The 13,006-nt window shown below is 39.5% G+C and overlaps 1 protein-coding gene across 1 annotated transcript in view; it reads left to right on the forward strand.

Moving 5' to 3' along the window:
• The window catches only part of galnt5 (polypeptide N-acetylgalactosaminyltransferase 5), a 29,239-nt gene extending 25,873 nt beyond the window's left edge, over positions 1-3,366 (forward strand). Inside the window, exon 10 of the mRNA XM_084122939.1 lies at positions 2,844-3,366. Coding sequence (XP_083979065.1) covers positions 2,844-2,981 — 138 coding nt within the window. The 3' untranslated portion in view covers positions 2,982-3,366. The remainder of the gene's footprint in view (positions 1-2,843) is intronic.
• Positions 3,367-13,006: the final 9,640 nt, after the last annotated feature.

The raw sequence follows: 13,006 nt of genomic DNA on the forward strand, positions 1-13,006 counted from the left end.
CAGACTGCCTGAAAGCTACAGAACAGAGAAGCAAATAAATCGTTGCAATTCATAGAAACAACTGAACTCCAGGCAGTGAAACGTGGATTTACAGTTATCATATTGTGTCAATACACTCTATATATTGTATTGTTATATATTGTATTGACAATTCCTCAATTAAATATTTACCATCGTATATTCTGCATAATTGTTTGTTTTTAAATAAACACTAACAAAAACTATACAAGTTTTAGGGCTAATATAAGTGATCACCGGGATTTAGACCTACCAATATTTTATTTATATAAAGCGTTCACAGGAAAATTTCCTTTATGTATTTCCCCGACGTCAAAATCAGGCACATATAAATGTCAGGAAACATGATTCCTGGTTGCATGTCAATATCCATGGGTCACTGGATCTTTGTTAAGTTGTTAAGGAACACTGTATCGAATCCAACCTTTAGTTTAAACTGATAATCGTTTGTTTTACTGGCGTATTCGCAGTTTCCCCTGTTAAATCCAGTCATGCAGCAGCTCTTCTGCCACTCAGTCCAGCTGATGCATACCCACTATTACAAAAATAATTGGAGCTACTTTATAATCCAAACCTTTTCTAATCTTGACAAAACATATTGCTGGAAAGGTCTGAGTCTCAAGTTTCCGTGTTTGGTGTCTGTTTGTGAAATGTGGATAGAAATTGATCAATTTGTTACAGAAGAACCCATCAAAAAAATGTCAATGGAATGCGGGTGACACCCGGTGGATAATTTTGGTACAGCGCCTAAAAATCTCATAGGAACTTTTTTTTTTTTTTAAATCAACTTCAAGTTTGATGATATAGACATATGGCTTTGATTTTATAGTAAATTTAGAGTAAAAATTATTTTGTAAAAATATATATTTTATATAAAATAAAAAAATATTTTGCACAGTACATTTGATTTACAGGAAATTTAAACTTCCAAAACTTTTTCATTCTTTCATTTTTGCAAGTTCTCAATAGTCTGCTGATGGTCTTCTAACTTAACTAACTAACTTACAAGACCAAACTTAGGTCTATATTCCAAAGCATTGTTGAATAACAACCATTTAAGTTTGGAAAGTGCATTTTCACGTTTCACGTATTCTCAAAAAGGGGGTTACAGATAAGGGGTTAAAAATTACCATGGTAAAACAGAGTTCCAAAGGTAATTTTAACTGTCATCAACCAAACCGTATATCCACTTCTGATACCTAAAATAATGTTTACAGGCGATTTAAGCAAAGCCCTAAACTGTAAAATCAAACTAAATTATCTGCAGCACATACTTACATTAATGTTTGTTAAAAACATGACCCTCAGACCCCTCTAGTAAATTTAGTACTTTTGGAGAATTTTGGGGGGGCCTGTGCCCCAGTAGTGCTCAAACTCTTAAAAAACTGTATCATTAATACAGTTTGACTGACTCAATCATTAAGACTGTCTTTGCCGCCATCTAATGGCATAATATTGTAACTTTGTAACAAAATCACTAACAGACCATTTCTCAATATCAAATACGGCATATAATTTATATAAAATAAAATATTATTTGTTGAACAAATAATATTTAAATGAACAATAGCCATTATAAAAGTTTAGGAAGTTTTTACAATAGGAAATAAACAAGTAAACAGTTCAGCCAAAAGTGCAAAAGCAGTGCTCTTGTTAGTACAGGAAATAAGTTACATAAAAATTAATTGTGAACTTTTATAAAGATAAGTTTGGTAATTAACTTTTAAATGCATCATTATGCAAAAACACATAAGGAGAGTTCTCTCCGCATTAAAGATCAACATGCTAATACATTTCTGTCCGATACAGTAGGACATTAAATTGAATGTGAAGGATTTTAACTGTGAGACGCTGATTGACAGGGTAGTTTAAACGGTGACGGGATCTATGTAACTGAGCGACAGAGTGGTCCGCTAAAGATGCAATTATGATGAAGTAGTATGTCCCAAAGCTTGCCTACTAATCTGCTACAAACTCAAAAGTATGTACTTTTTCTTCACAAAATCAGTACAGAATTTTAGGGTGTAATATAAGTAGTCAAATTGAGATGCAGCATTAATAAATTCTTAAATTCAACAATCATTTTATCATATCATATATATATATATATCTTTTATTGAGCAAAACTATCATATTATGAAAGGCTCCAATACAGATTGGCACTAAAGCACTTATGAATATGATGATATGCTTAAAGCACATGGAGTCCCAGGTATATGTAATATTGTGTGTGTGCAACACTGAGAGTATCTGTCCAACTGTTTACTGTTTTTATATTCCAATTACTGTGTGAATGACGAGTTTTATTCAGTCCTTTCATCTGATAGTGAGCACCACACCATTCAGAATCACCAATAAACTCATTTTAAACAAAAGCCCTGACCTTTATGTTCAGATTATGCATAATAATGAGAACATTGGAGAGAGATTTACTGTGCTGACTGTAGTAAATGTATGTGACACTGTTTGAAGATGCTGAATGGAGAATGACATTTGACAGCTGCTGCGAATGAGACCGTTTCTGTGAACTTCAATTTATCTGTTCCTCAAATAAAGCAATTTAATGGCTTCAGAACACCTGGAATATAATACACTAAACCTTTTGTGGTGCTTTTTTGTCCTTTTGTTTGAGCTTGACTGGATCAGTCTTGTCTGTTTCCCGATCTGGCAAAAAAGGTCTGTATCGGACCGATACAGATACTGAGTATCAGATCAGTGCATCCCTAGTTGTATGTACTCTTGGGTACCTAGCTCAAGATTTAAGTGTGATTAGTTCAAGTGTGTAATAATGTTTTGACCAAAGTCTACCTTCTATATCTGTTTAGACGGAGCATGTGATGATAGAGAGTCATTCCCAACCCATCTGTCTGGAAGCTGGAGTTAAAGCTGGCATCTACCTTAAGAACTGTGATCCCATCAATACTTTTCAAAAATGGCAGTTCACACACTACTACGCTCAGTGAGATGCTCCAGAATATCACTCACATATTCTCCATCACAACTTTCTCCTCTGTCTATTGATATTTCTTTATTTTTATTATTATTTTATTTTATTTTTTGTCTTTAAATATGTGTGGTTTAAGGAAAAGGTTTTGTGTAAGGTCCATATGTGTAATGCAGATGTGCATTTGTTGTTTGATTTTTTTTTTTACATTTTTACTCATAATTGTTTGGGGATTTATCCAGGTGTCTCTTTTTGCCAATTCAGATTATTCATATTTTAGGGTTTTTGTGAGAAATACGTTTGGATATTGATAGCAAATTACACACAGGGTTTTTGCACAACAAAACACATTTTTTAAAACCCGTGTGAGGATTTTTTACAATAAAGTTCAAATTGTCTCTGAACACTATCAAAAATTTAATTTTTCGCATCTTGTTGAAGTGGGTATGAAATGACTGACTTTATTATCGTATTGTGTATTTCCAAGTGAAACTGCTTTTTGAACAAGAACAAAAATGTAGATTGGATTGTGAAAAGTGAGTGTTGCATACCTCTAAGGGCCACTGGCCCAACGACTTAATCCAATGGTGTGGCTGAAGGTTTTCTGCGCATTCTGTATTTTCTTTGCACTACTGTGCATAAGTTATTGCAGTTAAAGTTATTTAGTTCCAATTAAATCACTGTTTGACTCCATTTTATCATGACCTTGAATTTAGGTTGGAATGCCGATTGATAATTGGTCATTTATATAATAATTTATCTTTACATTTTTGAGTATCCAATCGTAGATAACTTGCCAGTCTTGGTCATTAGTTAGAAGTACAATATTACTGACATTATTATTTAGATGGCCATCCATGTTTGCTTTATTGCTAAAAGTACTTTTTAGTCCCTTTAGCCATTTGCAAAGATAGACCAATATTAATTAGTCTAATTATTTCAGAGTAGATAAGAATAAAATGTAACACTTTCTTATTAGTCAGGTAAACGTGTATCATGCCAGTTGCATAATTGATTCAAAGATACTCGATACAAAACATTAAATGCTCAAACCTAAAGTTAAGTGTAGAAGATACCTGACATCAGAAAGCTACATATTACTGACTGTATGGAATGCACTCCATACTGGTCATCTGGCTACAGCATCACCATGAGCCTTTTGCAACCTTTTACTTAAGTGCCCAGACCAACACAAAACATTCTACAAATGGAGACATGAACCAACAATTTTTGCATTAAATAAGTAGTTCACTTTAAAATGAAAATTAGCCCATGATTTGCTCACCCTCAAGCCATCCTAGGTGTATATGACTTTCTTCTTTCAGACAAATACAATCGGAGTTATATTAATAAACACCCTGACGCTTCCAGGCTTTATAATGGCAGTGGATTGCAACCATCAGTTTGAAGCTCAAAAAAGTGCATCCATCCATCATAAACAAACTCCACACGGCTCCGGGGGGTTAATAAAGGCCTTCTGAAGCAAAGCGATGAGTTTGTGTAAGAAAAATATTCATATTTCATACAAACGGCTATACGCAGTCTACTTACACCTAAAGTGCAACTTATGACGTAGGAAGTAACGGAACTCGCATAAGTTGCGCTTTAGACTTAGGTCAAATTCGTATGTTCGTTTGGCCGGAAGCTAGTTATTTTACTTTATAAAGTTATAAATATGAATATTTTTCTTACACACACACACATCACTTAGCTTCAGAAGGCCATCCGTGCGCTCTTTATTTATTTTTCTCTTGCGCGCTCGCGTCTTTTACGAGTTCATCAAACCTTAGGTGAGTAGGATCAGTCAACAAATACGGTGAGTCATGTCATCTTCTCCTCTTATTGTCACTTGCACTTCATGTAACATGTATAGCATAGCCTTTTCTGCCAGCACAGGATTTACATGTGATAAATACAGGGAGATAGTATGGCTGGCGGAGAAGATTTCAGAACTAGAGACACGCATCCAAACTTTAATCGAGGTTAATTGTAAGAGTGCAAGGGCTTTAGATACTGCTTTGGATGCAACTAGCTTAGTGAACTCTGTACATGGTTTGGTTCCGGCTGATGTAGAGCCAGTGCAGCAGGGCAATTGGGTGACGGTGAGGCGCTGTAGTCGCGGGACAAAACACCGCTCTTCCATTCCGATTACCATAACAAATAGATTCTCCCCACTCAGTTAAACACCCACTGTGAATCCTGTTGAATATGCCCTAGTTATTGGCGATTCTATTACACGAAACGTGAAAATGGAGACACCAGCCACCATAGTCACATGTTTGCCGGGAGCCAGAGCGCCTGACATCAAAGCAAATTTAAAAGTGCTGGCATAATGCTAATCGTAAATTCTCTAAGATTATTATTCACGTCGACACTAATGATGTTCGACTCCGCCAGTCGGAGATCACCAAAATTAACGTTAAAGAGGTGTGTGAACTCGCAAGTACGATGTCAGGCACTGTAATTTGCTCTGGCCCCCTTCCTGTTCGCAGGAGTGATGAGATACTTAGTAGATTGTCCTCACTCAATGGCTGGCTGTCTAAGTGGTGTCCGCAAAATAATATAGAATTCATAGACAATTAGAAAAGTTTTTGGGGCAGACCTGACCTGTTGAAAAGAGATGGTATTCATCCCTCCTGGGATGGTGCTGCTTTTCTCTCTAGTAATATGGCACATAGTCTTAGAGCTCAAACATGAATTGGGGCTCAGGTCAGGAAGCAGACAGACTGGCTAAACCGACCGTCTGCCAGCTGTCTCACGTCACCAAGGTCAGATAAATCCCATCACATAGAGCCTCTTTCGCCTAGATATCATCATATAGAGTCTGTGTCTGTTCCCCCGAATTAGGAAATACAAAAAACTTCCAAACCCATCACAAGGTAAAAATTGTATTGATGTTCAACAAATAAAAAACAGATATAATACAAATGAGCAAATAATAAAACTTGGGTTGCTGAATATTCGATCCCTTACTCCAAAAGCACTTATTGTTATTGATATGATTACAGACTATAACCTAGATGTGCTGTGTTTGACAGAAACCTGGCTAAAACCAAACGATTACATTACTTTAAATAAGTCCACCCGCAAGATTACGGTTATAAACATGAACCTCGTCTGAAAGGCAAAGGGGGAGGTGTTGCTGTGATTTATAGTAATATTTTCAAAATTACTAAGAAGTCTAGTTTGAAATATAATTCTTTTGAAGTGTTGGTGCTTAATGTAACAATATATAGTGTAAATGATAAATCACGTTTGAGATTTGTGCTGGCTACTGTATACAGGCCACCAGGACACCATACAGACTTTATCAAAGAATTTTTATCAGAGTTAGTACTGGCTGCAGATAAAGTCTTAATTGTTGGTGATTTTAATATACATGTAGATAACGAAAAAGATGCGTTGGGATTGGCATTTAAAGACATTCTTAACTCTATTGGACTTAAACAACATGTGTCAGGACCTACTCATTGTCGTAATCATACTCTAGATCTAATATTATCACACGTAATCAATGTTGATGCCGTTGAAATTCTGCAGCAGAGCGATGACATCTCAGATCATTATCTAGTCTCATGTAAACTTAATTTAGCCAAGGCTGCAAAGCCGACTCCGTGTTACAAATATGTTAGACCTATCACTTCTGCCACTAAAGACTGCTTTATTAATAATCTTCCTGATCAGTTTCATCATCTCAGCATCCCAGATAGCTTAGAAGAACTTGATATTGTGACAGAAACTTTTAACTCTCTTTTCCAGCACTTTAGACACAGTTGCTCCTTTGTGCTTAAAGAAGATTAAAGATAATAGTCCAACGCCGTGGTACAACGAGCACACTCAGGCCCTTAAGAGAGCAGCCAGAAAAATGGAGCGCAACTGGAAGAAAACAAAACTAGGGGTATTTCGAGAGGCAGAAATCGTCTTCCCTATTAGAAGAAAATAAACAAAACCCTAGGTATTTATTTGAAACAGTGGCTAAACTAACGAAAAATAAAGCTTCAAGCCCAGAAGTTTCCAAGCACAGCAGTAATGACTTTATGAACTTCTTCACTTATAAGATTGATAATATCAGGGAGAAAATTATAACTATGCAACCGTCTACTACAGTATCAGGGAGTGCACTGTAGTCTCCCTAAGGAAAAATTTGATTCATTCATTGCTATAGGAGAGGAAGAATTTTCGAAACTCGTTAAATCATCTAAATCGACAACATGTACAGTACTGTGCAAAAGTCTTAGGCATGTTAATATATAAAATATTGGATGACTAGTAATTTCCTACTACTTACTTCTGAAAAAAACAGAGGTTCTAATTATTGGACAAAAAACTTCCTCACGTAATAACCTACAATGCTGTCTAACACTTGATGGCTGCTCTGTCAAGTCTTCATTGTCGGTTAGGAACCTGGGTGTGCTCTTTAATACCAATCTTTCATTTGAAAGTCACATGTCTAGTATCTGTAAAACCGCATTTTTCCATCTTACCAGAACCAGGAAGTATGACCATATTAGCCAAATTCTGTAAACACTGCATTGGCTCCCTATTAAAATTTAAAAATATTGCTAATTACTTACAAAGCACTAAATGGTTTAGCTCCGCAGTACTTGAGCGAGCTTTTAACACATTATAGTCCTTCAAGTCTATTGCAATCTCAAAATTCCGGCCAGTTGATGATATCTAGAATATCGAAATCGACTGCTGGCGGTTGATCCTTTTCCTATTTAGCACCAAAACTTTGGAACAGTTTTCCTAACATTGTCCGGGAAGCAGACACACTCTGTCAGTTCATAGCAAGACTAATAACACATCTCTTTGACCTAGCATACACATAACACATTATAGACTTCTATAATTCAATGTTAGGCTACATAGATTAGGTCAGCCGGAACCGGGAACACTTCCCATAAATCCTGATGTACTCGTTACATCATAAGAAGAATGGCGTCTACGCTAGAGTTCTCAACGGGTCGGGTCGGCCCGACAAACCCGACGGGACCCGCGGGTTCGGGCCGAAAATATAATCAAATGACTCGGGTCGGGTCGGACCTCGGGCTTAATCTTTTCCGCTCTGTGAAAAAAAAAAAAAAAAAAAACATTTATTAATCATCGCTGCTGTTCACCGTAAAGAAAGTCTGGCTGCTGCGTGCAACGTGCATCATGGAGAGGGGCGGGGGCAGACCTGACTCCGCTGCGTGCACGCCTTTAGCCTGGAGAGAAGAAGATGGAGTTGGTGAAAAGTAAACTTGCCGCCGTCATTACTACAGCCTATTTATATATTTAAAGTTTATTGTTTCAGTTGTTTGTATTGTTAAAAGGCGTGAACATTAAAGGTTGATTTGAATTCCTGTCTGCTGGTCATGATAATACGTGTATGAGAAAAAAAAAATCCGACGTGGCGTCAGGCCGTGTGCCGGGTTCGGGCAGACAATTCATGTTGATGTGTCGGGTTACATCGGGTCCAGGCTTTAAAAGCCACGGGCCGGGTCGGGTCGGGTTGTAATTTTCAGGCCCGTTGAGAACTCTAGTCTACGCTAATATTAGTCTCTCTGTTTATCCCGAGGTTTACCACAGTCCACCGGATCCAGGCCGTATCCAGATCTGATGAAGGACCTGCGCCTGGACGCGATGACAACGCAGTCCTGAAGTGTCAACTAGTCTCTCCCCTCTGAAGGCCTCCTTCCCTTCCCTTTACCTCTCTACAGATAAAGCGTTGTCGGGATAATTCAGGTTCCCGTGGCTACGCGGAAGCCATAAAACTTCTAGTTTGTTGAGGGTTGGTTTGTAGGGAAGGACTACACGCCTGCACACTACACGCCTGCGCACATATATTCAAACACGCATACCTATAGACTGAACTCGTAATACGCATGTGCACGCCATCAGCATTCTCACAGGTTCGTGTTTGAGCAGAGAGAACTTAAGAGTTTTCCATTAAAACGGTGCCGTGTTAAGTTAATAACTAATGATCGTTGCGACGGAAGTGAATCAATCAAAACTAACTTTAGCTGGACAGTAACTTTATCCTAGAGCTGCTATAAAGCCAAAACAAGGCAAGATGACTTGACTTGACACCTAGGATGTCTTGGGGGTGAGTAAATCATGGGGGTGATTTTCATTTTAAAGTGAACTACTCCTTTAAGCAGGATCCTCTGTCAAACACAAGGCCCGCGGGCCAGAACTGGCCCACCACCTCATTTAATGTGGCCCAAGAGATAATGTCATTATACTGTGATTGTGTCATATTTCCACCTGATTTCATGTAGCCTGTGAGTTAAAGGAACCGTATGTAAGATTGTGGCCAAAACTGGTACTGCAATCACTTTCAAATTACTGTAGAGCGGTGTAGAATTTAGACATGTAGACAACATTTTTTTAATGGTTAGTTAATGAATTTATGTAGCTTATGTGTAGTTATCTTCTAGTCATTGATTAGCATATTCTGTCATGATAATCTATAAATCGTGTTCCGGGGGCGGGGGTTTATGTAAATATTGGGGTTAGTGCAGTGGTGGCTGCTGGTCTTTCAAAGAGGGGAAGTGTGCTGCCTTATGGCAGTCTATAATTTAATAAATAAGTTAAATGGGTTAAAATGTTTAAAAAAGCATTTCTAAAAGTTTCTTATAGTATTTCATGTTTATTTGTAAGTTTTATTTAAAAATATTAGCGGACAATTTCATTTCCGCTTCTGCCGCGCTAACTTCCGGTTTCGGTTACATGGTAAACAAAGCAGGCGGAATCCAGCATTACACGGTCAGCGATCTGTCGCCATTCTCTCTAAAGCTCTGACAAGGCAATGCCGTAAGTTTATATATGTGTTTATAAGGATCTTAAGTAATGTATTTTTGTATTGTCTGATTGGGAAATGCACTTTAAAGCGCCGATGTATGACTTTAGTTTCGTCTGTATAGAGCTCAGTTTTTCTAAGAGCATGTTGTGTATGCTTTCAGTTTTCACCATCTGGAGAAGAAATTAAAATGTAAAAACGTCCCTTGTGGTCCTGGTCTTCTTCAGTGGTTTATCTACGTGTTCATTTGGCAACATAACAGTGAAAAGGCAGCATTAAGAGCTTCATCGTGGTCAAAATGGCAGCTAGCAACAGATCTGCTACAAATGCTTCAAGTCTTTCATCCTCATCTGCAAGCAGTGCCGCTCGTGCTCGAGCCAAAGCAGAAGCCGCTAGGGTAAGAGCCTCATATGCAAGCAAGGAAGCACAGTTAAAAGTGGAAAAAGTGAAAATCGACACAGAGCTACAGGTGCTAGAATTACAAAGAGAAGCAGATGCCGCAGTAGCTGAGGCAGAGGTGCTAGAAGAAGCAGAGGCAATACGAGATGGGCATGAGAGCCGAAGATCAGAATCAGATAGAGTTAAAAAAGAAAGAACATGTGAATATGTGAAATCTCAAATGAATGTGAATAAACATAATGACCCCGCTCCAGTCACCTGCAACCGAAGTGTTGAAATAGAGGGCACATTCATCACATGGAATCCTTCTGAAAATGACGTTTCAGACGCAGAGCCTTCACCTGTTAACACTAGGCCCAGGCGCCACAACCAACACACATCTGTGACTATCCAAACCACATCTTCCTCTCCTAAAGGTCAGAATAAACCAAAAAGTAATCAAACAAAGAACGCACTCAACCCATTCTCCAGCCCTTTCGTGCCTCTTTACAACTCACCTGGTAGCACGTCACACCAAGCAGAGCCACTTGCACAATATATGGCACGCCGTGACCTCATCACTTCAGGTCTATACCAATATGATGACAAACCAGAGAACTTTAGAGCGTGGCTCTCCTCATTTACCGGGGCTACAGCAGACGTTCACCTCACGCCAACACAAGAGCTCGATTTGATGACAAAATGGTTAGGAAAGGAGTCAAGCAGTCAAATTAAACGCATTCGCTCTGTGTATGTCAATAACCCTGCAGTAGCTTTACAGAAAGCATGGGACAGACTCCAAGAGTGTTATGCGGCTCCTGAAATCATCGAAAAATCGCTCTTCCAGAGATTGGACAGTTTTCCTAAAATGACAGCAAAGGATAATGTGAAACTGAGGGAACTTGGGGATCTGTTACAGGAGATTCAAGGAGCAAAAGAGGATGGGTATCTGCCCGGTCTTCTCTATCTTGACACGTCACGCGGAATCAGGCCAATTGTGGATAAACTCCCATATGGAATTCAGGAGAAGTGGATGTCACTAGGTTCACAATATAAGGAGGATCATCATGACTGCTTTCCACCTTTCAGTTACTTTTGCAAGTTCATATGCAAAGAAGCTAAGAGATGCAACGATCCAAGTTTTAACCAACAGAACAGCCAAACACAATTAAAATTAGAAAGACCCAACCTGAGAAACTTTAGCTCCGCCAAACCCATCTCCGTAAATAAAACTAATATTACACCCCCCAACAAGGACTTTAAAAGCAACTGCCCGCTGCACAATAAGCCCCACCCACTCAATAAATGCAGGACATTCAGGTACAAACTGCTTGATGAAAGAAAGGCCTTCCTCAAAGAGAAAGGAATCTGTTTCAAGTGCTGTGCCTCGGACACTCATCTCGCTAAGGACTGCAAATCCACAGTAAAGTGCTCCGAATGTGAAAGTACGAGCCACGAAACAGTAATGCATCCTGGCCCTCCACCTCAAACCTTCAAGGCTCCTGCTCCCGCACAAGAGGATGGCGGGGAGGGAAAAGATATCTCAGATAGCATCGCAGTAACCACAACATGCACCAAAGTGTGCGGTCCAGGTCAGTGGGGTCGTTCTTGTTCAAAAATATGTCTCACAAAGGTGTATCCAGAGGGTCACAAGGACAGTGCGGTTAAGGCTTACGTCATACTTGATGATCAAAGGAATCGTTCCTTAGCCAGGCCAGAGTTCTTTGATCTGTTCAAGATCAAAGATAAGCTAGTCAGTTATGATCTAAGAACATGTTCAGGCCTCGTTGAAACATGGGGGAAAAGGGCTGAAGGCTTTCACATTGAATCTTTAGATGGGTCTGTGGTAATCCCACTCCCTCCTCTCATTGAATGTCAGGACATTCCTAATGAAAGAAGCGAGATCCCTACACCAAACGCTGCACGGCACCAGCCACACCTTCGGTCCATAGCAAAGTACATTCCAGAGCTAGACCATAAGGCAGAAATACTTCTACTGCTTGGGTGAGATGTTCTACGTGCACACAAAGTAAGGGAACAAGTTAATGGCCCTCATCATGCGCCCTTCGCCCAGCGCCTAGATTTAGGGTGGGTCGTAGTCGGGGAGGTGTGTGTAGGTAAGGTCCACAAGCCCACAGTCAACTCATTCAAGACAATTATTCTTGAAAATGGCCGCCCCACAGTTTTTGGACAGTGTGATAACTTCCGTCAGCTTAGGGAAACGCCATGCATTAACAGGCACTCTAAGGCTCCAGAGCAAAGTCTGGGAGTCAGTTTTCAACCGCAGCAAAAACGACAATGAGCCAGCTCCCTCCATAGATGACACACTCTTTTTAGAGATCATGGGCGAAAGCATGTACAGAGACGATGACAATAGCTGGGTCGCCCCACTTCCTTTCAAAGAGCCTCGCCGGAAAATGCCTAACAATAGAGAGCTAGCAGTCAGATGTTTTTTGTCTCTCAAACGGAGCATGCAAAAGAAACCCCACATGCAGCAGCAATACGTGGAGTTTATGGGAGGGATTTTCTCCAACGGTCACGCTGAGATAGCGCCCGCTCTTAAGCAAGGAGAAGAATGCTGGTATCTCCCCACGTTTGGGGTCTACCACCCTCAAAAACCCAACAAGATCAGGGTAGTTTTTGATTCCAGTGCCCAAGAGGACGGTGTCTCACTCAATAGTGTACTCCTCACTGGCCCCGACTTAAACAATAGTCTCATAGGAGTACTCCTCCGCTTCCGTAAAGAAAGCATTGCTGTCATGGCCGACATACAGCAAATGTTTTACTGTTTCATGGTGCGTGAGGATCACCGGAACTATCTTCGCTTTCTGTGGCACATGGACAATGATGTTAAAAAGGAGGTCATTGACTATAGGATGAAG

This window comes from Abramis brama (assembly GCF_963993115.1).
Source record: "Abramis brama genome assembly, chromosome: 8".
Taxonomy (NCBI): domain Eukaryota; kingdom Metazoa; phylum Chordata; class Actinopteri; order Cypriniformes; family Leuciscidae; genus Abramis; species Abramis brama.